The sequence below is a fragment of the Chiloscyllium punctatum genome, chromosome 33 (assembly GCF_047496795.1).
Source record: "Chiloscyllium punctatum isolate Juve2018m chromosome 33, sChiPun1.3, whole genome shotgun sequence".
Lineage (NCBI taxonomy): Eukaryota > Metazoa > Chordata > Chondrichthyes > Orectolobiformes > Hemiscylliidae > Chiloscyllium > Chiloscyllium punctatum.
The window spans coordinates 11,350,128-11,376,790 of NC_092771.1; the positions used below are offsets into that span (position 1 = coordinate 11,350,128).

A 26,663-nucleotide genomic window follows, 5' to 3' on the forward strand; every position below is an offset into this window, starting at 1 on the left:
GTGACAGTAAGTTTTCGTGTTTATCCACGCCCCAACTCGCTCTCCGCAGCCGCCAACAACAGAAAACACGACCAAGGACACATCTGACTTCTCTGTTCTGATATGCTCCTCTTGCTGCACCTCTCAAAGTAGTACGTGTGGGAGTCTAATTGAGAAACAATTCGGAAGGGTTAGAACGTGTAGGAAGGGCCAAGGGGGCTACATTGGAGCGTTGCAACATTCTATGATTTGATCTTTTTGTGCGGAGACTGGCGAACAGAGGTGTGGGAATAGCTAAAATATTGTCACTAAATATATTGATAAATGGCAAGATTGTATGAATTCAAAAAGTTTTTTTTTGCTAAGACATCCCGACGAAATGGGGTAGCACAAGTGGCTTAGTGGTTATCACTGCTGCCTCACAGCTCCAGCGACCCTGGTTCGATTTCAGCCTCGGGCAACTGTTTGTGTGGAGTTTGCACATTCGTCCTGTGTGGATTAGAGTGGTGCTGGAAAAGCACAGCGGTTCAGACAGCATCCAAGGAGCAGGGAAATCGACGTTTTTGCCCGAAACGTCCCCGCTCCTCGGATGCTGCCTGAACTGCTGTGCTTTTCCAGCACCACTCTAATCCAGAATCTGGTTTCCAGCATCTGCAGTCATTGTTTTTACCTGTTCGTCCTGTGTGCTCTGGTTTCCACCCATAGTCCAAAAATATGCGGATTAAGGTGGATTGCCCATGCTAATTTGCCCATTAAGTCCAGGGATGTGCAGGCTAGGTGGGTTAGCTGTGGGAAATGCAGAGTTACAGAGGTGGGGTGGGTCTGGATGAGATGCTCTTTGGAGGGTTGGTGTGGATTTGATGGGCTAAATACTTCTAAAGTGTAGAGATTCTATCAGCATCCGAACAGTGGGAACCCAAAGATAAATTTGGGGCGGCACGGTGGCTCAGTGGTTAGCACTGCTGCCTCACAACACCAGGGTCCCAAGTTCGATTCCAGCCTCAGATGAGTTTGCACATTCTCCCGGGTTTCCTCCGGGCGCTCCGGTTTCCTCCCACACTCCAAAGATGTGCAGATTAGGTGAATTGGCCATGCTAAATTGCCCATAGTGTTAGGTGCATCAGTCAGAGGGAAATGGGTCTGGGTGGGTTACTCTTCCGAGGGTCGGTGTGGACCTGTTTCTGCACTGTAGGGAATCTAATCTAAAGAAAATGATGGCGATGATTGCTGTCAATAGAATCCACTTCGAAAGGGCAAAAAAACTGCAAATAATGGAACTTGGAATCAAACAGAGACAATAATGTCAACACGAGGGGCGGCTGGGGGTTGGGGGTGAGTGGGAGAGATAGATCATTGTTCAAACACACACGATTTGAATGTGGGAGGATGCACCAACGTGTTTAATATTATCACAATGAGATAAAATATGCAATCATTGAGATGTAACTGTCTCGAACTTCTTCAGTTTAATTTCATATTATCTGTTTTCGCTGCAGTTTTTGTTCAAGAAAACATCAAAATCTCCGGGGTAGCAGAACACATTAAAAATTTTAGCTTCCTCCTACACGGGGGGGCGGGTGGTGGATATTTTTTGCAGCACTATAATAGCATTTTAACACAGCTCTGAAGCTGTTGATTAGGAAAACACAAAGAGACCTTCAGGAGGGGCGCTGACCATCAGCACAGAATGGGGCGGGTGGGGGGGGGGGGGGGGAGTGGTGGGTGGAGTTGAAATTGCATTGAGGGCAAGATATTAAATAAATCCCTTTGTTGTATTGACTGGGATGCTGGACGCTAATTTAAAAGGGATATACTGACAGAGATTCTACTTACGTTAAAGTGGGTCAAGATTAAAACAGTGGACAGAGCAATTTAACGTCTCGTTAGTAATTTTTCAGTGCTGTTATATTCGCATTTCGTAGCGAATTCCGTTACAAACCAGAAGATGTTTTAATGTCTAGGTTAAAGTTGTCCTCTTGTTTGTAACAATACGTCTCTCGCTTTCTTGAAGATGTTGCACCGGGGACATGAAGCGGACCCAATCGCCATTAACCGAGCCAAGATTGCGCATCTAATGGCAGAACTCTGAAGCAAATTCAGACGAAGCCTCAAATCCCACGGTTAGATTCACCTGAAGTCAGCACCTCTCCGCACCATCCACAGACTGTGCGCTGCCAGCCACTGGGGAAAACGCCGTTCGGGTTCCCGGTAAGGAGAGTAGGCGTCATCGTTAGGGAGTATTCGGTGAGATCAAATAAAACTTCAGCCTTGTGTTTGCGAGGCATCGTTGAATTTCCAAACTGCGTTTAATTCAAAAGAGGGCCAGGGATCACTTCAAACTGAGATCCTAGAGTCAAACTCAGTCTGGCCTGACAGCTTTTAATTGCATTTCTCATCCCTGACACACCTTACAGTAAACCTCAACTTACAAAAAAGGTTCAGTCACTCTCTGAACACAATGATATGCAAACAAATATGTTTTGTTATCAAAACCCACAATTTCCGTTTGATCTTAGTTAATATTGTTTCCATAGGTTCACACAGTCGATTTACTTTACATTTTAAGACAGGATGTATTAAAATAAATACAAAAAACTCCACAATAGCAGTGCTATAGGAGGGCTCACAATGGTTCATTGATTCTATGTCAGTTGTACGCAGCGTTAGAAAGGTTTTTATCAACGTGTATATTGTTATTTCTATCTAATCGAGCGCGGATAAGGCTGAATGTCGAGGGGGGAAACTCTGCAAAAAAAGTGTTCAAATTGTCAGCTACCTGGAGCTTAAGGGCGAACTCAAGTGAGATAGGCGGCTAAGAACATGACACAAGGGGTAAAGGTGAGAATCTCACACCGGGGCTGGGCTTTGGGGTTTAGTTTAACAGCAGGCAGCGTCCCTGGGCGCAGAATCCCCGCTCTCTGACTGAGTGCACGCTGTTGCACGGTTGTCAGGGGTAAGGTGCTTCCTGTAAACTGGAATGTGCCCGTCACTGAGAAACCGGCTCCGGAAAATCAGACTCAACATAACGGAGTATCTGTGGGAGAGAGAGAGACAAAGGGCGGGGTGGCGAGAGATCTCAGTGGGAAAGAGAACGTTTTGACCGACTATATAGAAATCAAACATTAACGCTCTCACTCCAGTATTACAGATATTTTCAGGTGAAGTGGCAGTCAAATTATCCATCGTGTAGAGGATAACATACAAGCCCGTATAAGGTTGATTTTGTAGAACGTATTTCTGATTTTACAAATATTCCTTAAATATCTGTCTGGTTCTCTACTTACCTATGTCTCCATTTACCTATGGATCTATTTACCTATGTCTCCATTTACCTATGGATCTACCTACCTATGTCTCCATTTACCTATGGATCTACCTACCTATGTCTCGATGCATCATGGAAAGAGAACAAGCGAACGTTTCCAGTCTGCATGATTCTTCATCAGAGATCTGCCCGCTCCACAATTCACTTCAGCTCTGATGAAATCATCTAGATTCGAAAAAATTCCTTGTCCTCTCTCTCCATGGATGCTATCTGACCCGCTATGATCTCCAGCATTCGCAGCTACCGACCGATAAATCTACCTACCAATGTCTCTACCTATAGCCTACCCATAGATCTACCTACCTATGTCTCTAACTACCTATAGATCCACCTCCTTTGTCTCTATCTATCTACAGATCTACCTGCCAACTTCTTTATTTTTGTATCTATTTACCCAAATTTGAACCCATGTATCTACTTGTCTATGTACCTATTTATGCAGCGGCCGATCTATGTACGTACCTAGCTATATATCTGTGTAACTATCTATGCATCTGCCTATATAGACCTGTGTATTTACATATATATCTTTTCAGCTATGTATGTCCCTGTGTGCCTGTTAGTATGTATCTACTAACGTGAATGGCGCATATGTACGCTTTTCACTATTTTAGTCATGACAATATTCTATTCTATTTAGCGATCTATTTATTTATCTACCTGTATTTACCTATGCCTTTATATATGCATTTATTTAGCTGCGTGTGTTCTATGCACCTATCCTGTATCCAACTATAATACCTGTATATCCATTTTATGTATCGATATCCCTTTTTAATGTATGTATCTGTCTCTCTTTCCATCCACTCCATGAGACTGGTGTGGGCTGGCTTGATCACAAACAGACCGAGGGAGAGCTGCAGGTGGCTGAGGGATCTCTGTGCCTGCACTGAGGTGCGGCCAATATGCCGGTCTGGGGTATCTTCTCCATCTCATTCCCAACCACCAAGCGCAGCGACTCAACCTCAGCTCCCAGCTCTCTCTCAGTGATTCTTCAGCCAGCTCTGGAGGGGGGGGGGGTCTGTGAAACCGATAAGGCTTGGTGACTGTGTGTCTTTAGAATTGAAAATATGATTTCTGTTCATCTGTTCTTTTTTCTTATCTCTCCCTCACTCTTTCGCTGTCTCACTCTCTGTCTCTCCCCTCCACAGGCTGTTGCACTAAGGAAGAGGCGCGGCACCTGGGAGAGGCTGCGCGCCCCCGGAACTGACGGGAGCGCGCCTGGAGATCCAAGCCAAAACTGAGACAGCTCAGGCACAACGGGTGTGTGTTTGTGTGGATACAATAGTCCCCACCCCCACACAATAAAAAACTGTCCTGTTTAAAAAAAAAATGCCGGTTGGATCCCCCCCACCTTGGAAAAAGCCGCGACCATCCGCCCCAATCTACTCCCGCCGCTGTCTTCGCTACATTTGCCCCGAATCGTGTAACGGACAGCGCCGAAATTCCGACGCTTACCTGGGCGTGTTGTAACCTGCAGGAGTGAACACATTGAGAGGGAAAGGTAAGAGGAATTACATTCCTGGGTAGGCGGTGAAACTGAGCTGGATAGATTTAGACATTTCGATAGTCTACTGGAGTGAAATTTTAGACTTTGCAGAGGGCGGGCAAAGAGATCCGCTTTCCACCGAGCCCCCAGCCGCCCTATCACCAGAAAGCGAGCAAGTAGGTCGTGCCCAACAATTTTATTGAGTTCTCTGCACCAAGTTGAGGTTGCGTTTCCCTTTTTCAATTGTGATAGCGCCAGTTACCCCTCTGTATCGCAGGCGCGCCGATTACCCTTTAGTTCATGTTTTTAAATAATGCACAACCCCACGCCCCACACATAACCCCCAGAACGAAATCTCGGCAAAGGGGGAGGAAATGGATTGAAAGGATTCAGGACTCCATCCAAACGGCAACATTTTTTTTCGATTGCAAACCAACATGGTCTATGTGTACGTTAAAGACAAACCTTCTCATTTAGTACCATGTCAATCTCACACTCGTCCATACAAAACCGAACTGGATGATAATAAAGATGTACAGATATCAGAAAAAGTAGCTATTTGTGAAATTCAGACCCAGTAGAAACGAGCTGGGCAAACATTTGGACCGATTCCAAATACTGACCGTGAACTTATAGGAAGCGATAGGATTTTATGATGATGAAATATCTGTGCTTTGACACCAATGATGTAATATCTTAACTCGAATGTAATTTAATGCAATTTCACTTCCTGAATCCAAAATTGGGAATTTGAGAACGTGGCATGATTTTTTTCCCCCCTGCGCTGTATGTTTTATGTTAAATAGGGGAAAGGGCTGTAAATATTTTACTTGAAGGGTTTGATCGGCCCATTTAACCTTTCTAGCATAGCTTTGAAATCTCAAACTAATTCAAGACGGTTCTGAGTGTGAAATATTCGAGCGGGCCCCCGAACTGAAACAACCTCCAACGACAGCAGCATCGTTTCTTGTATTAGTCAAAATCAGGCTGTTTTGATAAATCACTCTCCCTTTCTGTTTAGTAATCAAATCCAGCGGCGAATGAACTCCTGACGCTTAACTGTTCGACAATAGCATTTTGCTTATTTTTATTCCCTCCCCCCTCCCTCCCCGAGATTTTGAATTCCCCGTTTGTACTTTAGTTTTTGTTTTCAGCATTTTACTTTTTTAAAACACACACGCAGAAAAGACAGACAGGATTCCCTCACATGGTGGTCTCTGTGTGTTTGGGGGTGAAGAGGGACACCGGGTGGTTGTTGCCGCTTGCGTGTTGTATTAATGGGATGTGTCTGCGGACTAAATGGGCGTGTTCCCTCCCCACCCCCGAGATGTTGTGCTGAAGGTACGGGAGGGTCTCTTCATGAGAATTCAGATTCCTTAAATGATGGGAAAGGGTGACTGGGTCCCTGGGGGAGCGGGTGACGGTGGGGGGGGGGGGGGGGGGGGGAGGTACAGCTGGTTAAAAAGGTCAAGGAGGTGGTTGGGGCTCAGGTGAGGGGGCTGCTGGTCAGGACCAGGAGGTGGTGAACCGCAACGACAGGAAAGGGAGCTGGAAACCGGTTCACTCTCACTGGGGCAAATCGGACACCGAGCTGAACAGGAAACATTCCAGCAAGCGGGGGGGGGGGGGAAGAGGTAAAACAAGGGGAGGAGAGTGATATTACACGGGGAGAGGGAATGGGATGAATAAAAATAAGGGGCGCAGTGATAAAAGGGATGGGTTTATAAAAGGAGTGGGATTAAAGGGGGGGGCAGTATGATGAAGCGAGATTATAAAAGGGGATGGGGATAGGAATCCTGGGAGAGAGAGGGATTTGGATTGAAAGGGTGGGTAGGAGGGTAATTACAAGGGACGGGGATGAGAATTAAGAGGGAAGGGTTGGGATTACGGAAGGAGAATGGGTAGTTTTCCAAAATTCAAGTCACTGCTGGAAACGTGGAAGATGAACAAACACAGATTCCTGATGGTGGTGATATTAGAGTGTGCGGGGTGGGGCAGGGGAAGCTGTCTTTGAAAGAGCTGGCAGAGGCGCGACCAGCCGAGTGGTCTCTAGACCTGTCAGTAGTGTTAGAGCGCGGGGCGGGAGGCTAGGCTGGGGATGGGATGATGTATAAAGCTGATCCTGTAGTAACCTGTATTTGTCCTCATCCCCCAACCCCCCCATCCTCACCCCCCTCTCTCCGTACTCTCTCTTCCCCTCTTCTCTTCCCAATCCCCTCCCTCCCCACGCCCCTGCCCCTCCCCATCATCCCCCACCCTCTCCCCTCCCCAATCCTTCGTTCCCCCTCTCCCCAACCCACTCTACCCCTCCCTTCCCTCTCTCCTTCACTCCCACCCCCTGCCTCTCCCCACCTTCTCCCTCTCCCCCACCCCCTCCCTCTCCCCACCTCCTCCCTCTTCCACACCCCCATCCACTCCCCCCATTGCCTCCCTCTCTCTCCATCCCCTCCCTCTGTCCCTCACCCCCACCCTTCCCTCTCCCCATCCCATCCCTCATTCCCTCCCTCTCTCCCTCCCCTCTCTCCCCATCCCTGCCCTCTCTCCCTCACCCCATCCCCTCCTTCTCCTCCACCCCTTCCCTCTCTCCCCATCCCTTCCTTCTCTCCCTCACCCATCCCCTCCTTCTCCTCCACCTGTTCCCTCTCTCCCCATTCCCCCCTCTTTCCCCTTCTTCTCTCCCCATCCCGTCCCTCTCTCCACATCCCCTACTGCTCCCTCTCTCCCCATCCCCTCCCCCTCCCTCTCTCCCCGTCCCCTCCCTCTCCCCTCCTTCTCTCTCCCCATCCCCTCTCTCTCTCCCAATCCCCTCCCCCTCCCCCTCTCCCCATCTCCTCCCTCTCTCCCATCCTTTTCTCCCCATCCCCTCCCCCTCCCTCTCTCCCCATCCCCTCCCTCCCTCACCTCCTTCTCTCCCCATTCCCTCCCCCTCCCTCTCTCCCCATCCCCACCCTCTCTCCCCTCCATCACTCCCCATCCCCTCCCTCTCTCCCCATCCCTTCCCCTTCCCTGTCTCCCCCATCACCTTCCCCTCCCTCTCTCCCCATCCTCTCCCTCTCTCCCGTCCTTCTCTCCCCATCCCCTCCCTCTCTCCCTATCCCCTCCCCTCCCTCTCTCCCCATCCCCTCCCTCTCTCCCATCCTTCTCTCCCCATCCCCTCCCTCTCTCCCCCATCCCTTCCCCTTCCCTGTCTCCCCATCCCCTCCCTCTCTCCCCTCCTTCTCTCCCCATCCCCTCCCTCTCTCCCCATCCCCTCCCCTTCCCTCTCTCCCCATCCCCTCCCTCCCTCACCTCCTTCTCTCCCCATCCCCTCCCCCTCCCTATCTCCCCCCTCCTCTCTCCCCATCCCCTCCCTCTCTCCTCTCCTTCTCTCCCCATCCCCTCCTCTCTCTCCATCCCCTCCCCTTCCCTCTCTCCCCATCCCCTACCTCCCTCACCTCCTACTCTCCCCATCCCCTCCCTCTCTCCCCTCCTTCTCTCCCCATCCCCTCCCTCTCTCCCCATCCCTTCCCCTTCCCTGTCTCCCCATCCCCTCCCTCTCTCCCCTCCCTGTCATTCCCATTCCCTCCCGGTCTCCCCCTCCCTGTCTCCCCATCCCCTCCCTCTCTCCCCTCCTTCTCTCCCCATCCCCTCCCTCTCTCCCCTCCCTGTCTTCCCATTCCCTCCGGTCTCCCCCTCCCTGTCTCCCCATCCCCTCCCTCCCTCACCTCCTTCTCTCCCCCACCCCTCCCCCCTCCCTATCTCCCCCTCTCTCTCTCCCATCCCCTCCCTCTATCCCCTCCTTCTCTCCCCGTCCCCTCCCTCACTCCCCACCCTCCCCCCTCCCTCTCTCCCCATCCCCTCCTCTCTCCCCATCCCCTCCCCCTCCCTCTCTCCCCATCCCCTCCCTCTCTCCCCTCCCTCTCTCCCCCATCCCCTCCCTCTCTCCACATCCCCTCCCCCTCCCTGTCTCCCCATCCCCTCCCTCCCTCACCTCCTTCTCTCCCCATCCCCTCCCCCTCCCTATCTCCCCCTCCTCTCTCCCATCCCCTCCCTCTATCCCCTCCTTCTCTCCCCCGTCCCCTCCCTCTCTCCCCATCCCCTCCCTCTCTCCCCTCCCTCTCTCCCCATCCCCTCCCTCTCTCCCCATCCCCTCCCCCTCCCTCTCTCCCATCCCCTCCCTCTCTCCCCTCCTTCTCTCCCCCATCCCCTCCCTCTCTCCCCTCCTTCTCTCCCCGTCCCCTCCCTCTCTCCCCTCCCTCTCTCCACATCCCCTCCCTCTCTCCCCATCCCCTCCCCCTCCCTCTCTCCCCATCCCCTCCCTCTCTCCCCTCCTTCTCTCCCCATCCCCTCCCTCTCTCCCCATCCCCTCCCCCTCCCTCTCTCCCCATCCCCTCCCTCTCTCCCCTCCTTCTCTCCCCATCCCCTCCCCCTCCCTCTCTCCCCATCCCCTCCCTCCCTCACCTCCTTCTCTCCCCATCCCCTCCCCCTCCTTATCTCCCCCTCCCTCTCTCCCATCCCCTCCCTCTATCCCCTCCTTCTCTCCCCGTCCCCTCCCTCTCTCCCCATCCCCTCCCTCTCTCCCCTCCCTCTCTCCCCATCCCCTCCCTCTCTCCCCATCCCCTCCCCCTCCCTCTCTCCCATCCCCTCCCTCTCTCCCCTCCTTCTCTCCCCCATCCCCTCCCTCTCTCCCCTCCTTCTCTCCCCGTCCCCTCCCTCTCTCCCCTCCCTCTCTCCCCATCCCCTCCCTCTCTCCCCATCCCCTCCCCCTCCCTCTCTCCCCATCCCCTCCCTCTCTCCCCTCTTTCTCTCCCCATCCCCTCCCTCTCTCCCCATCCCCTCCCCCTCCCTCTCTCCCCATCCCCTCCCTCTCTCCCCTCCTTCTCTCCCCATCCCCTCCCCCTCCCTCTCTCCCCATCCCCTCCCTCCCTCACCTCCTTCTCTCCCCATCCCCTCCCCCTCCCTATCTCCCCCTCCCTCTCTCCCATCCCCTCCCTCTCTCCCCGTCCCCTCCCTCTCTCCCCTCCCTCTCTCCCCTCCCTCTCTCCCCATCCCCTCCCCCTCCCCCTCCCTGTCTCCCCATCCCCTCCTTCTCTCCCCATCTCCTCTCCCTCCCTCTCTCCCCTCCCTCTCTCCCCATCCCCTCCCCCTCCCTCTCTCCCCATCCCCTCCTTCTCTCCCCATCCCCTCTCCCTCCCTCTCTCCCCGCTGCCCCCGCCCCCCAGATGCTGCTGGCCGTGCTGTACCTGATCTCCTGGCGGTTGTTGGCCGCTGGGGCGTGCCCGGAGCGGTGTGTGTGCCAGGACAAGTACTCGCAGCAGTTCGCCGACTGCGCGTACAAGGAGTTCTCGGCGGTGCCGGGGGGGCTGCCCGCTAACGTGACCACCCTGAGCCTGTCGGCGAACCGCATCGGCTCGCTGCTGCGCGACTCGTTCGCCGGCCTGGAGCAGGTCGCCTCCCTGTGGCTGGCCCACAACGGCCTGAGCCGGGTGGAGGAAGGCGCCCTGGCGCCGCTTCGGCCCCTCAAGAACCTGGACCTGAGCCACAACCGGCTGAGCAGCTTCCCCTGGGGGGACCTGACTAACCTGAGCTCGCTGCAGCTCCTCAAGATGGACCACAATTTGCTGAGCAGCCTGCCCCGGGCCGCTTTCTCCGGCCTCCAGGACCTGCGCTCCCTCCGCATCAACAACAACCAGCTCCACACCCTCCCGGAGGGGGTCTTTCGGCCCCTCAGCTCCCTATCCCACCTGCAGATCTACAGCAACCCCTTCTCCTGCGGGTGCCGCCTGCTGTGGTTGAAGAGCTGGATCCTGGACGCGCTCATCTCCATCCCGGAGAGACAGAGCATCCAGTGCTCGGAGCCCCCGGAGCTGCAGGGCTCCCCGGTGGTGGAGATGCCCGAGATGCAGTGCAGCCCCCCCTGGGTCACCCTCAGCTCCCAGCCCGGGGCCAGCCCGGCTTTCCCGGCCGGGACCAGCCTCGCCCTGCACTGCACCGCCACCGGGAAGCCCGCTCCCAGCCTCCGCTGGACCCTGCGGCCCTTCGGCCAGAGCCAGGAGCTGGCCCCCGGGGACGGGAAGGGGGCAGGAGGGGAGGGGGAGGTGTCGCTGCTCAAGAACGGGACCCTCCTGCTGCCCCGGCTCCACAGGAGCCAGGAGGGGCTCTACAGCTGCGTGGCCTCCAACTCGGTGGGCAGTAACCGGTCCTCCCTGGAGGTGAGGGTCAGCAGACCCCCTCCCAAGCGAGGGCCGGAGCCAGGCAACAGCGTCCTCAAACCGGAGAGGGCCTCCCTTCCAGCCTCGCCCGGTCCCACCTTGAGACCGGGGGGCACCTCGGTCCTCCCTCCCGTCTCAGCGCGGAGCTGCTCCCCTCAGCCCGGGAGCCAGTACACCTCCAACCACGCCTTTAACCGCACCTCCTCCATGAAGGAGCACATCTTCGACTTCGGCCTGATCGCGCTGGAGGTGACCGAGACCGACGCTAGGGTCCAACTCACCCCATTCCAGAGCTCGCCGGCGGCGGCGGCGGCGGGGGGCCCGGGCAAGCTGCGCGCTCTCTACCTGTGTACGGAGGAGAGGGGCCGAGCGGCCGCCGTGGTGCAGTGGTCGACGATCGAGAGCGGCGTGAACTCGTACCGCTTCCAGGGCCTGAGGCCGGGCACCAACTACAGCCTGTGCCTGAGCTCCCGCGGGCAGGACTGCCAAGTGCAAGTCGTCTTTACCACCAAGAGGAAGATCCCATCGCTGCTGATCATGGTGGTGGTGAGCTGCTTCCTGTTGGCGTTGGCCACGGTGCCACTGCTGGGTGCCAGCTGCTGCCACCTCCTCTACAAGTACCGGGGCAAGACCTACAAGCTGATCATGAAGAGCCAAGGCCCCGGGGAGCTGCCGCCGGGGACGCCGCCGGCGCCATCCAACGCAGCATCTCCTTCCCCGGCTCCGAGAAGCTGTACCCGGCCAGCGAGGACGCGGGCAGCGAGGTGCCCGACTCCCTGGCCGGCTCGCAGTGCAAAGCCCCCGCCCAGGAGGAGTTCGAGGCCGGCTCCGAGTACAGCGACCGCTTACCCCTGGGCGCCGAGGCGGTCACCATCAGTCCGGAGATCAACGGGAACTACCGGCGGCCGGTGAGCTGATTCCGGGCCGGGCGGGAAGGAGGGAAAACATCGCCGAGCAAAACAAAAAAAACAAAAAAAATCTGTATTTAAAATAAAAAAAATACACGAGCCCCACAGCGTGAAGATCAATGACACCCAAAATCTGGGATTCTCCAAACCCCCTCTTCACTCCAGGAGATGTTACTGCTGTCACACACCCACTTTCACACTTTTTTTGCTGCAGATCTTTGACAGTCACACGCAGAACTGCGATCCTGGTATTTCTAAGAGGGGGAAAGAAACAAAATCAGAAACCCACAGGAAACTTTCCAACTGAGAGTGAAATGCAGCTTTGGAGAACAGTCCTGAGAATATTTGTTGTACTGTTCAAAATATATTGGTGCTTCATTGATAGAACCGACGCATTATCCTCCCCGTGTCCTGTCCTAACTGTGCAGCATGCGTCTGATTCCCCCAAACCGCCCCTTTTTGCATTGAACATCCCCCCCGTCGTCCTACCCCCGCCACCCGTGAGCGTGTTCTCTGTTACCTCTTGGTGTTTGCTAATACAGTGTTGTACAGTAACATCCTGCCAACTGAAAACTTACTGCGTTATTTTCTCCTTTGTTGGACGGACCGAAGTGTTTTTAAAGAGATTAGTCCATTTTATATGCCGATGATGTTTCGCACAGAGTGCATTCGTGTTAATATAAGGGGCGGTCGGTTTTGGGGCTTGGGGGTGGTTTAGGGTCAGAGGGATACTTTAAAATCGAGAGCTCTTGTTGTGGGATCTGGTGCGTGCGTGTGTGTTGTGTGTGTGGTGTCATCTTTAACTTCGATCACTTCCCACTCGCCTCTTTTGGAGAGACGTCTATCCCTGTATTCAATAAATTTAAAACAAAAAAAAACAAAATGCACATCCAATTCTTATTTAGAATCGGGTTAGAAGCTTCATTATTTCGTTGTTGCTAGGTTTTGTGACCGCTCTCTCATTCATAGACTCTCTGAGGTGTGGGTGCACAGTGAGCCTCCGAACAGTATCCCACTCGATTCTTGTAACCCGGCATTTCCCACGGCTAATCCACCTAGCCTACACATCCCCGGACACTACGGACAATTTCCTCTGGCCAATCCAACCCAATCTGAAAATCTTGAACTGTGGGAGGAAACCAGCGCAGGAACGGGGAGAACGTACAAACTGCACCCAGACAGTCGCCTGAGGTTGGGATAGAACCCTGATCCCTGGTGCTGTGAGGCAGCAGTGCTGGAGGCCATTCAGCCCCCTCAAGACTGTTCTACCAGCCAATCAGATCCTGGCTAATCCTTCCACCTGCTTCTGGTCCTTATCCCTTGTTTAAAATAAATATCTACCTCATTTAAAAATTCCAACTGATTTCGCACCTACTGCTGTTTGTAGAAGAGAGTTCCAAATATCAGAGTCTCCATAGTATGGAAGCGGACCATTCGGCCCATCAAGTCCACACCCTCTGAAGGGCAGCCCACCCAGATCCACCCGGCTATAACCATCCATTTCCCTGGCTAATAGACCTAACCTGCGCATCTTTGTCTTGATGAAGGAAACCAGTGCAGCCAGCAGAAACCCACACGGGTGCGAGAAGCTGTGTAAACCCGACACGGTCACTCAACCTGGAATTGAACCTAGGCCCCTAGGCAGCAGTGCTAACCACTATGCCACCCAGTTTTTGTGTAGAATTGCTTCCTAACATCACTCCTGAATGGTCTAGCCCTAATACTCAGACTATGCCCCGAGTTGTAGAATCCCCAACCAGTGGAAATAGTTATCTTAATTTTCCTGTTAGTATCTTAGTGTCCAGATTTGCACACACTACTCGACTATGGTTTTGTGTAACTGCAGCATAACTTTGCATCCTTATACTCCAGTCTTTTAGATATAAAGGCTAGCATTTCATTAGTTTTCTTGATTATTTTCTGACTGGTGACCATATCTTTGATTGACTGGGCCCCCAGATATAAATTCCCTTCCTAAACCTCGCTACCTCTCTCTCTGTCTCTTTAAGACATTTCTTAAAACCAACCTCTACAATTCAACTTTGGTCACATGTTAATCCTCTGTCAAATGCTGTTTTGTATCATCAATTATTTGCCTTTACATAAAAGTCACTATAAATACACTTTTTCTTTACAGATTTGAGCTGTAATCAGCTAAACTACGTGAACAGCGATTGTCACAGGAAACTGACAATTCAACTCCCCCACTGAGAATGTAGGAAAGAGGAGTTGGAGTTGACTGTTCAGTCCATTGTATCATTAAAAAAAGGGGGTAGTTATGGTGGGCGATGGGCCAGGAGTTGAGTTGAAGGGTTATTTGAAAATCAGGAGATGAGTGGTGGGCTTCAACTCCACTGTGCGAAAGGGAAGATTGCAGATGCTGGAGATCAGAGTCAAGATGAGAGTGGTGCTGGAAAAGCTCAGCAGGTCAGGCAGCATCCGAGGAGCAGGAAAATCGACGTTTCAGGCAAAAGCCCCTCATCAGGAATGAGGCTTCGGGGAGGCTCCCAGCCTCCATTCCTGATGAAGGGCTTTTGCCCGAAACGTCAATTTTCCTGCTCCTTGGATGCTGCCTGACCTGCTGTGCTTTTCCAGTACCACTCTCACTCCCCAAGTCTCTTAAATCCAAAATAGCAGTCTATCCCAGTCTAAAATGTGTTCAGCAATGAAGGGAGGGCATACCAATGGAATAAATTACGAGATTAATAACCCTTTGAGTGAAGACGTTTCTCCCCATTTCAAGCCCTAAGTGATCAGCTCCTTATCCTGAATTTGTGCAGCAGCTAATCTCTCAGTGCCTACCCTATTTATCTCTTCAGGATCTTCGAAAATTTCAATGAGAATATAAGCATTAAGTGGTCAGCCTAGATGACATGCTCAGATCCTGAGGTTGTGTCAAACTCAGAGTTAAGTTCCAGACAAGCCATCACCATAGAGCTAACAGATTATAAATTATATTAAGATTGACAAAAATACCCTTTGATGCTAACTTTGATATTTGACTGCCAATCTACTTTTCTGACTGCAATTCCCACAGGAAGACCAAATGTTCTTCAGCTGCTGTAAATTAAGGAAAACTTTGCCCTTGTATAGCATCTTCCATGACCTCAAGATATTGCAAAGTACTTTCGATCTAGTGCACTTTTAAGTTAGTGCCACTTTACAATAATGGGAGAAACACCAGCCAGTATGCACAAAGTATTCACCCCCCAAACAGCAGTGCAGTGATGATCTGAATTGTCTTTATCATATTGGTTGAGAGGTAAATGCTGTCAGGATCCCAGGGGAGCTCCATCTGGAGTTGGAAGCGTGTTTCAGCATCTGAGCTGTGTAGTTGAGAAGGTGGACAGAGCCTTAATTTCGGATTGTGACTGAACAACGCCAGTGTTGCACTCCCTCAGTTCCACATGGAAAAATGTCAGTCTTGACTTTGGCTTCCCCCTCCTGCACAATCTGCTGAATTACAGGCAAGAGAGCAACCACAGAAGTCACATTTCTGAAAAACAAGAAAAATCTGGAAACAGATCATATAGCATTAGGGTGTCATGGGAGTTTGTGAAATTGGGAAGGAGTCACAGTGGACCTTCCCATTTGATCATTTATGCATTTCTTCCTTTATTCTTCCATGGGATATGAGTGTCACTGCTGAGGTCAATTTTTATGCTTTCATTGCTTGTGAATTGAATGTCAGAAAGTGGTCAAGAGTCTATCAGTTTACAACGGCTCTGGAGTTGCAAATAGGCCAGACCAGGTCAGCATTTCCTTTCCTACAGGACAATAGTAAAACAGGTGGGAGTTCAACATCATGGTCGTCATGGCCACCATCAATTAGTCTAGCTTCCAATTTCAGATTTATTGATTGAATTCAAACTGTGCAGTGGTGGCATTTGAACCCATGTCCCTAGATGTAGAGATGCCAGTGTTGGACTGGCATGAACAAAATTGGAAGTCAGGCAACTCCCAGGTATAGTCCAATAGGTTTATTTGACTTCATCTGACAAAGAAGCAGTGCTCCAAAAGCTTGTGATTACAAATAAACCTGTTCGACTGTAACCTGGCATCATGTGACACCTGACTATAGCACTAGCCTCTGGACACTGGTCCAGTGAAAATATCATTACATCACTGTCTGCCCCTATTAACTTTCAATGATAGTCCCAACAGCTGAATCTGAGAACTTGTGTTGCTAACTTCCAAGATTTTTAATCCTGCTGAATACCAGGAGCTCAAAGTGACCTTCATTTGTACTTCATTTCTTGCTGCGACTTGTATACTCTGTACCCAGGACAACATGAATGTAAATGAAAATTCCTGATGGTGATTCTCCACATTTAAAAACATAATCTGATAACATGTTTGTACAGTGGACTAATCGCTCCAAAACAGAGTGATTGTGCTACATGTCTGTACAGTGTCAGATTCTTCTGCCTTTAATGATGCAGTGTGTTACAGGTCTAGCACATGTGACACTACCAACTACAGCCTTATAACGCAATTCACAGCTGAGTACATTCTAATGTTTTCTCTGGACTCTTTTGGAAATTTGAGTTTTTAGCCTTCTGGTACCAATTTGAGGAAATGTCGCCTTAAGTCACTCGGTTCATGTAGCAAGAGCAACCTGTCATTTCCATATAAATGGATTTAAAAATAAATCCAGAAGGTTTCAAATGAAGCAGGTCAGATCAATCAGAATTAAATTATTCAAGGAGGGCCTTTGGGAGCTAGGGCTGCCCCTCGTGAGAGGAGGAGGGGGAGGGGTACAGAGATATAGAGAATACAAATGGCAAGTTCTTAATTGTTATCATCAGAACACATCTTCCTTCATGTAGGTTAATGGGATACTTAACACTGTAGGTTTAAAACTAACTAAACTGAGGTCTCATCAGTACCAGTGATCCCGTACTGTTTTGTGTAGTTAATTGGGATTGGGCCCCTAAAAGAACACTCCAGATGAAACCCAAAATCAATAGCTTCAAACAGTAGCTGTAAAATGCCAGTTGCTAGTTCTGTCAAGCTCATGTGCAGTTCCACTCATATTGCCATGAAACGATGGACAAATACTATGATCTACAACAGGTACCTTCACTAATGCCACCTCCTCTGACAGATTATACACACACACACTTTATGATCCCGTCTCAAATCCTAATTAATGGGCAGGCACTTACATGGGATGGCTGCCTTTTCTCATCCCAGGCACAATCATTTATCTCAAGGGTATTTCGATAATTATCATCTACATCCTGCAGCTCGTGGAGGTATTTCTGCTTCTCACAATCCAGTTCTTATACTGCTTCCCTTATGTCCTCATCCACACTTGGTGCCTTCAGCTGTTTGGGTCCCAAGCTCAAACTTCCAGCTGAAAATTCTCACCCTCCCTTCCTTCTTTTACAACATTCCTTTCATCCTGTTTCTACGAGGGTGTGTCCTGGTGTTGCCTTTGGCTTGCTATCGGTTTATTTTCATTTGGTGATACTCCTGTGAAACGCCTTGGGGCATTTTACTAATTTAAGAAGGCACTGTAGAAATGCAAGTTGAAATCCTATCTCAGTGTGAAGAATTACACAGATACTCGACCACACCCAGCCACATAGTGTAATTTTAAATCCTGAAAAATGAGTGATTCATTGTCAGATATGGAAGCAAATAAGCCCTCAAGTACATAGAAATGTCTGAAATCAGTTTCAGCTTCATTGTAATAATTGTATTTTATTGTATAAACAAGAAAGAGCATAAAAAGGTGGCACAGTAAAATACATCTATATCATGTTAAAGAAGAGGATCCATATCTCAAGGTAAAGTGATTCTAAGTCAGTGTAGGTATATGTATTAAAGGCACCTTTGGTCATTTTGCTCACTGGGAACAAAATAGGCAAGTGTACTTAAAACATGTCACAGTCCAATGTTAATTCAGCAAGAACTGTTTTTAGCTGCAGGTGTAAGGATAATTATGCTAGAAAAAGGAAACAATTTTATACATCTTCAAAGGCATCCCTCCCCTCTTATAATCAGTGATAGCGTTTCCATCACTTTGCTGATGATCAATAGTAGATTGATAAGGCAATAATTGGCTGGATTTGATTTGGTCTGCTATGTTCAGGAAATCAATAAGGAGCAAATGAGGACTGTAGATGCTGGAGGTCAGAAAGTGTGGCACTGGAAAAGCACAGCAGGTCAGGCAGCATCCGAGGAGTAGCAAAATCGACGTTTTGAGCATAAGCTCTTGATGAAGGGCCTACACTGAAACGTCGATTCTCCTGCTCCTCGGATACTGCCTGACCTGCTGTGCTTTTCCAACACCACACTCACGACTGTGCATAGGAAATACCAGGGCAATATTCAGGTAGATGCCAGTGTTATAGCTATGCAAGAACGTCGTGGCTGGGGGTATGGCAAGGTTGGGAGCACAACGCTTTAGAACTGTTGCTGGAATGTCATCTGTATGCGTATGCAATATCCACTGCTTTCAGCTATTCCTGGATATCTCATGGCATGAATCCAGTTGGCTGAAGACTGGCATCCATGACACTGGGGACTAAGAGGAGGCCAAGGAAGATCATTAACACAGCATGGCTGGCTGAAGATTCTAACAAATACATCAACCTTAAACTTATGAACTGATTTTTTTATTCTTTCATGGGATGTGGGCATGGCTGGCCAGGTGAACCTTTACTATCTACACCTAATTGCCCAAGGACAAACAAGTATCCACACCATTGCTGACAGTCTGGTGTCACATATAGGCCAGATCAGGTAAGGATAGCAGTTTCCTTCCCTAAAGGACATTAATAAGCCAGATAGATTTTACTGACAATCGATAATTGGTTCATAGTTATCACTAGACTCCTAATTCTAGATACTCAAATTAAAATTCCACCATCTGTCATGGTAGGATTAGAGTCCGGGTCCCCTGAACATTACCAGGGTCTCTGGATCAACAGTCCAGATATAAGACCACGGACCATCAACTCCCCATTGAGGTTGGAGGCCCTCTCCTCGAGCGAGTTGTTTAATTGTCCATAACCATTCATTGCTGGATGTGGTAGGACTGCAGAGCTCAGATCCAATCCATTGTTTGTGGAACCACTTAACTCTGTCTATCGCAAGTAGTCCTGTGTTGTAGCTTCACCAGATTAACAGCTCAGTTATGGGTATACTTGCTGTTGCTCCTGGAATGCCCTCCCATGCTCTTCAGTATGTGTCCTAGTGAGTACAAGGCGAAAATCATCTACAGCATGTCTCTTTTCTCAAAATTGCTATAAGTCTTTGCAACTCATCGATAAGTAAGTTGGTTGGTTGGCCGGCCAAATTTTCACTTGCGTGTGCAGGGTTTGAAAAGCTTACAAAAGGATCCAAATGCATCATCTACAAAGCTCAGATCTCCAAACATCCTGAACTGAAACAGTGGAGGTTGAAAATTCTTCACAGAGAGTCATCGCAACCTCTCAGGTGTGCAACTATCTACCAAATCTCCGTGGCAAATGGCACCATGACATATCAGTCTCAATCCAGCAAGGAACTACAATCATCCCCTAATTTACTTTGAGGTGGCTTTTGGTGTATGTTTGGCAGCAGCCATAGACCTACATCCTCACTGTGATGAGCAACAAGATCTCCCAACTTCACTTCCAATTCCCTCAGCACAAAAGCCAAAATATTCCCAGCAAAATACTCGGTGGATGAGCTCTACTTTCACTGCAGTAACAATGATCACAAGTAACAACACTTTCAAACGTAATAATGAGGTGAATGACAAAAATCATACAAGAGAGAGATTGTAAAAAAAAAAGAACAAACTTTAGGAAAATGTCGTGTAAATACAGTACCAAAGATTGGCATTTAAAAACAAATGTTATTTTAACAGTTTTTAAGCTAATGAGCACAGGGTATAAAATTTAAAGGTACAACATTTAAAAATTATTTTAAAATTTAGCATATTATTTTAACACTTTCTTCTCTCCTAGATTTTTACAATGGTGTGTTACTGAAAGAAAAGATACATTTTGTCAAAACTTTAACTCAAAAAAAACGTGATAGCAGTGTGTTAGTTCATTTCTCAGAGTAAGGCCCTGACCAAACACCCCTAGTTTGGCCCTAACCAAAGACACCTAGTTTAAAATTTAAACAAAGCCTGGCAGTCAACTGTCAATCAGCATCACTGGTGCATTCTCCATGGCAACACCTTGACAAAATCAGAGCTCATTTGTTTACCAACCAATCAGCTCTCTTCTCTCAAGCAGTAGGAATGATGGTTTGCCTCCATCTAGAACTAGTATTCTTGTAAATTATCCTCAACTTTCAAATGAAAAACCTTGACAAAATGTATATTTTCTTAGAAATAGTCATGTTCTATAGTACCAACTGACTATCTTTTACCTGTAGCACCAAAGTTTTCATTTAAAAAATATTTATGACATGTCAGGATTGATATCACTTGGCATCATGAGATCTATCTTATTGGACGGAAAGCTGTCAACCAATACAGGTACATAGTGTAAGTCTTTCATTGCAACTCATTCTCATAATGGCTGTTCGTAAAAATTCAAACCAGCCCAGGTCACAATTAGTAACAAAATCCAATAGCTACAAAAAGACAAATAAACAATTCTAATAATATATCACCACTAAAAATAATCCTAGTGTTGATGTAAGTTAGCTGATGAATTAAAAACGGTTCTTTAAATAGAAGGCTATGTAGAGTTCAGTGTGTATCGATCTTGCTCTACAGAGCTACCTAGTGGCCAGAGTCTGTAATTATGTTGTGATTGTTGACATAGCAAAACTCCATTGGTAAATTTGACCAATTATTGCAACAGGATGTGATGCGTGTAGGCATGATGTGTGCAACTATGCACATTTTTATTTAGCTGTGTAGAAACATGACTGACCTCCTGCTTGTGATTAGTTGCATCAACATTCTAATTTATACAGGACCTTGTGTTTTTTCACAAAGTTCAGATTTAACAAGATCCTCTGTGCTGGGTTTGGAGGAACTCTTCATTTCCCCGTTGGTAACGACATCATTGAGTGAGCAAACCACAGGCCTCCTGCAGCGAACCAATGAAGGATTGTTCAGAAGTGTGTAGATCAGGCACCATCTTGCCAGAACTCGTTTCGACTTTGTCGATTTTGTATGCTTCTGATCAGGCACCAACTGAATCCCTGGGATTCAAAATACAAACATCAGAATGGCTTATAGAGCCTAGAAACTCTCATAGGTAACAAGTAGCAAAATGTGCAGCACTTCAGGAAGAATTGAGTAAAGCCTGGATATTTCTCTGTAGTTCAGATAGAGGAGGAGAAGCAAAATGGTGGCACTACAGCATCACCAGTGGCGGGAGGATACAATTACAGCGTGACAAGTTTACATTATAATTAGAACACAGAAATTTAGTGGACTGGGTGTAGGTGCAAGACTTAAGATACAGGTGAGCATTCAATTATATGTTTGTTACATTTTATTATAATATAAACCGATCACTGGAAAGTTTTAAAATAAGACTCGCCAACTTTAAGGACACTTAAATGGTCACTGGATAAACATGGACGAAAATGGAATATTATAGGATAAATAGACTTCAGATTGGTTCCACAGGTTGGTGCAACATCGAGGGCTGAAGGGCCTGTATTGCACTAATGTTCTATATACAGAGGAACCTTGATTATCCAGCATTCGATTATCTGAATATTGGATTATCTGGCAAGATCACAAGGTCCTAAACTATATTATCCAACATTTGATTATCCGGAATTCGATTAACCAAGTGAAATACTCCCCGCCCATATCCTTCGGATAATCAAGATCCCTCTGTACTGGGAGCCTTACAAGAGGCAGAGTGTAGTAATTCTTATATTGGCTTTTGGTATTCAAACACCCATTAACTATTGTGTAACTCCAAACTGTACTCCATTCACCATGCCTATCATTTGGGATGGTACAGTTTATTTTAAAAGAGTGGAGGTAACTATTTTGTATATGGCTGTACCTGACCCTGTGCATAGGCATAAAAGCTTTACATTAAATAAGCACAGGAAAAAAAAACACTGGAACATATCAGATTTCTCCACCAAATTCTAAACTCTGGTTTCCGAAACAGTTAGTTTTTGAAGGTCTTCCTTTGCACTGTGTGCAATCACTGACCTTCTTCCACTGATCTCCTTTTCTCAATGCAACCTCTCCCAGAACCTTGGTACTGGAGTAGGAGGAAGCAGAAAGCTCTCATCACTCGATGAGACTGACTGGCCTCCACCTCCAGGAAGTTGGAGTAACAGTGATAGCCTGCAGAAAGAAAAAAACAAACTTTTTTTTGCAGCCTTCATTAGCTGTGGTCGGTTCCTAGCTATGCAATAAACCACACACGCACAGACGCAAAATAATTTTTCTTTCTTTATCCTCTGTGGGTATTGCTGGCAAACTCAAGATTTGTGGTCCATCCCTAAATTTTCCTTGAATTGAATGGCTAGCTAAGGCCATTTCAGAGGGCAGCGCCAACCAACTGGCAAATGCGTCAGAGTCATGTAGCATGGAAACAGACCCTTTGGTCCAACCAGTCCATGCCGAACATAATCCCAAACTAAACCATGTCTGGCCCATATTCCTCCAAACCTTTCCTATCCATGTACATATCCAAATGTCTTTTAATCATTGTAATTGTACTCACATCCGTCACTTCCTCAGGAAGTTCATTACACAGGCAAACATGTAGGCTCGATCAGGTAAGGGCATTCATGAACCAGATGGGTTTTTACAATTGATGGTAGCTAGGATAGTCACCATCAGTGAGATTAGCTATCAGTTCCAGATTTATTAACTGAGAAGTGAAGTGAAAATAGACACAATTTCATACAAAAGGACATTATAGGGCACACTGTCACATCTGGAAGTAACAGGATTTAGGATGTGGATTTCCATCTTTGCAACACTTCTTGTGGGTTTTCTATTCATTCATATGGTGAGAGTATTAGTGGCTAGGCCCAGCATTTTTTGCCCAACCCTAATTGTTCAGAGTTAACCACACTGATGTGGGTCTGCAGTCCAGACCAGGTAAGGATGGCAGATTGCTTTTCCTAAATGAACCAGATGCATGTCTCCAATAATTTTCAAAAGTGGGTGGCATTGTGGCTCAGTGATTTGCACTGCTACCTCACAGCACCAGGAATCCAGGTTGGGAGAATATGTAGAGTTTGCACGTTCTTCCTGTGTCTGTGTGGGTTTCCGCTGGGTTCTCTGATTTCCTTCCACAGCCCAAAGATGTGCAAGTTAGGTGGATTGGCCATGGTAACAGGGATAGGGTAGGGGGGCTGGATCTGGATGGGATGTTCTTCAGAGGGTAGGTATCAACTCTATGGGCTGAAAGGTCTTTTTTTGCACTGTATGATTTTATGAATTGACAATGGTTATAAAAATCATTAGGCTTCTAATTCCATTTTTAAAAAATGTAAATTCCACAATGGCAGGGATTAAAAGTCTAACGGTAATACCATTAGGCTAGCACCTCCCTCATTTACAAAATAATCACCATTTTCCTAACCCTATAGAAAAAGCACTGTTGGTAAATTTGTTGTCTGGTGTTGTACAGGAGGCAGAGAGACTTGGAAAACTCCATCCCATAACTAAAAGAGAAAATGCTGGAAAATCTTAGCAGTTCTGGCAGCATCTGTAAGGAGAGAAAAGAGCTGACGTTTTGAGTCTAACTGACCCTTTGTTTTTTGCTTTTGCTTTTATCTAACCCATAACTAGTGTTGACCACTCATACTGAAATCTAATTCAAATCGCAGAGACAAGAAAAACAAAAGTTTAACATCTGTGGATCTACACGTTGACAACTGCCACCACCTTCCCACATGGGCATATTCAGATTTTATTTCTAAAGTATGAGCCCATCTCCAACAGGTTTGTATGTTGACTGTACTCTTCAGGAGCAGTAGGATTAAAAATGAACTCAGGGAACACACACACACACACACACACACACACACACACACACACACACACACACACACACACACACACACACCACTCAACCCCCATGACAAAGCAACACTTCTGGTCCAGATTATTTGTCCCTTTACTATTTATTGTTAAATTGGACAAAACACACTGCCTGGGTTCTAAGTATAAGAGTTTGTTGGAGCCCAGGAGATTCTCTGAGAGGCAGAAGGGTTGGAAAATGCAATGTTGTGCTCCTACAGAGGCCCAGGATTATTTAAGTGATAGATTGCCAGCATTTTGCAATAGAAATACAATGTTTCATCATTCAAATAAAGGACACTGTGATAATACGAACAACAACAGAACCACAGTCTCATTTATATCACTGAGTGTTCAATTGGAATGGAGACAGAAACAAAAAAGGTGCAAGAGTTGATATCGGCCCCTCAGTCCATTGAGCCTGCCCTACCATTCAAAAAGACTACAGCTGATCTGCTGGTATGGAGTTCCACATTTCCGTCTATAGAGTCAGAGAGATGTACAGCATGCTATACCCTGTCGAGACTATTGTTTCTCTTTAATTTTTCTTATTTTTAGTTTAGAACTGAGAGTTGCAGTTGAGAATTGAACTTTGAACAGCAGCCTGTTCTTTGAAATAAAAAAAATAAGACTAATTTTTGCCGTTGGGAACTGGCCTGGAAAGATAATACAGGTGAATTATTGCTCTAAGAACACTTTTGGCAATTGGGTACCAAGATGCTGTTATGCTCAAGGACTGGCAGCTGATTGGATGTTGAATTGGTCAATCAATGGAAGATTGGTGCTGTCCAAACGTTGGAAAAGAAAGAGAAAAAGAGTGAACTGATGCTGACTGGGATTTGAGGCATAAGCCCTCGATTCTCCTTCTCCTTTGATGCTGCCTGACCTGCTGTGCTTTTCCAGCAACACATTTTTAAGCTCTGATCCCCAGCATCTGCAGTCCTCACTTTCTCCTGACTGGGATTTGGGCAGGAGGCAGTTTTGCTTTAGAAGTTGCCTTGGACCGGGAAGCTGTTTTCGGTTTTGCTGTCTCATTATTCTCCAGCTATCAACTTGTTGAATATTCTGAGAAATGAACCATATTTGAAAAGAAATAGCTAAAATAAAATGTCAACAGAGACACTGAGAGCTGTTTACATTGACTTGAGATTTTTGGAACTTAAGCAAGATGTACAGTTCTATGTGCTGATGATATATCCCATTATCCAAGGATTTCATGAAGTATTCATTGTTGAAATGATTATTGAATTGAGAAATTAGGATTCTTTTATTTTCTTTTCAAATGCATCCTTTAACTATATTTGTCTGTCTCTGAGAAAATGGGGGGGGGCAGTTATTGTCAAAGAAGATTGGGTTCAGATCATAAATATTAATTACATCATCTTGTAGTTTGTTTTCGGCTGAAAATACATTCTTAGTAATAAATTGTTAATAGTTGTTTAAGTTGTTTTCAGGATCTGTTACTTGGTTAGGAACAACTGACCAATTTTGAGGGCCATTGAATGTTTGAATTTCATCATCTTCTGAAGCCTGTGATAGTGAGACTGATTTGGTTTGCCTTGCCGTTCCCACACCATAACAACCCAATAACTTCTGATTTCTTTGTCTCACAAAACGTTTCTCCACTTTTGCTTTAAAAAATGTTCAACAACCTTACATCCCCAATGCCTTCAAAGGCAGAATGTGAAGCTATTCTGTTGGTTTGCATCGTACCAGGAAACGAAACTTCACCAAATTGGCGGCTTTTCACTAGTCTAAAAATAATACTTCAAAAGAACCATTTTTGGTTTCACAAACCAACACACAGTTTTTAAAAAGAAACTCAATGCATTGCCAGTACAATAGTGTGAAACTAATGCAGTTCAAATGAAAATAAAATTGACTTCAGAACAAGACGACAGAAGCTTACCTGGGTCAAAAATCTCTGCCCCTCGATTTATAAGGCTCAGGTCCAATCGGCAAAAATGGACAATGTTGTATAGAGCTGTAAAGACGACTCTCCACACACCGGCAATGACCCCAATCAGAACATTGAAAGTGAAAAGCAGGTAAGTGAAGATGTACAGGCTTCGTCTGTGGAAAGAGGGAGATAATGTAGTGAGGAAAGTCATATTCGGTTAATGGTAGGGCCTTGGGTAGTGTTGACAAACAGAAAGATCTAGGGGGTACGGGTTCATAGTTCCTTGAAAGTGGAGTTGCAGGTAAGCAGGGTGGTGGAGGAGGAGGAGTTTGGCACGCTTGCCTTCATTGGTGAGTGCACCGTGTATGATTTGAGAGGTCATGCTGTATCGTTGAGATCACTTTTAGAATATTGCATTCAATTCTGGTCTCCCTGCTATAGAAATTTGCTGTAAAACTTGAATCCTTCCGAGGAAGGGTCACTCGATCAGAAACGTCAACTCTGATTTCTCACCGCAGATGCTGCCAGACCTGCTGAGCTCTTTCAACAATTCCTGTTCTTATCTTAAATATTTGAGTGCTCTTTATCAAAGAATGATAGAATTTCTACAGTGTGGAAGCAGGCCATTCAGTCCACACCGATCCTCTGAACAGCATCCCACCCAGACTCACCTGCTACCCTATCCCTGCAATCCTCATTTCCTATGGCTAATCCATTTAGCCTACACACCCCTGGATGATATGGACAATTTAGCATGGCCAATCCACCTAAATTGCACACCTTTGGATTGAGGGAGGAAACCAGAGTGCCTGGAGGAAAGCACCCAGAGCACCGATAGGAGCAGGTGGTCAGGATGTTTGATTCAACCACTGCCTGCAGTATGACTTTCAGTAGAACCGT

The 26,663-nt window shown here is 47.5% G+C and overlaps 2 protein-coding genes across 5 annotated transcripts in view; one reads left to right on the forward strand and one right to left on the reverse strand.

Annotated features, from left to right (window-relative positions):
• The first annotated feature begins 1,716 nt into the window (after positions 1–1,716).
• islr2 (immunoglobulin superfamily containing leucine-rich repeat 2) lies at positions 1,717–12,781 on the forward strand. Its single transcript, XM_072552970.1, is given in 4 exon segments — positions 1,717–2,187; positions 4,456–4,808; positions 9,995–11,662; positions 11,665–12,781. Coding segments are annotated over 2 exon segments (1,905 nt in total). The 5' UTR covers positions 1,717–2,187; positions 4,456–4,808; the 3' UTR covers positions 11,902–12,781.
• Positions 12,782–17,574: 4,793 nt separating this feature from the next.
• The window catches only part of stra6 (signaling receptor and transporter of retinol STRA6), a 55,861-nt gene continuing 46,772 nt past the window's right edge, over positions 17,575–26,663 (reverse strand). For 3 of the 4 annotated variants that reach the window (XM_072552978.1, XM_072552979.1, XM_072552980.1), the window contains 3 exons: positions 25,773–25,936; positions 22,034–22,171; positions 17,575–21,054 (listed from right to left, as the gene is read on the reverse strand). In XM_072552978.1, coding sequence (XP_072409079.1) covers positions 20,816–21,054; positions 22,034–22,171; positions 25,773–25,936 — 541 coding nt within the window. In that variant the 3' untranslated portion in view covers positions 17,575–20,815. The remainder of the gene's footprint in view (positions 21,055–22,033; positions 22,172–25,772; positions 25,937–26,663) is intronic. The other variant, XM_072552981.1, reaches the window with a different exon arrangement.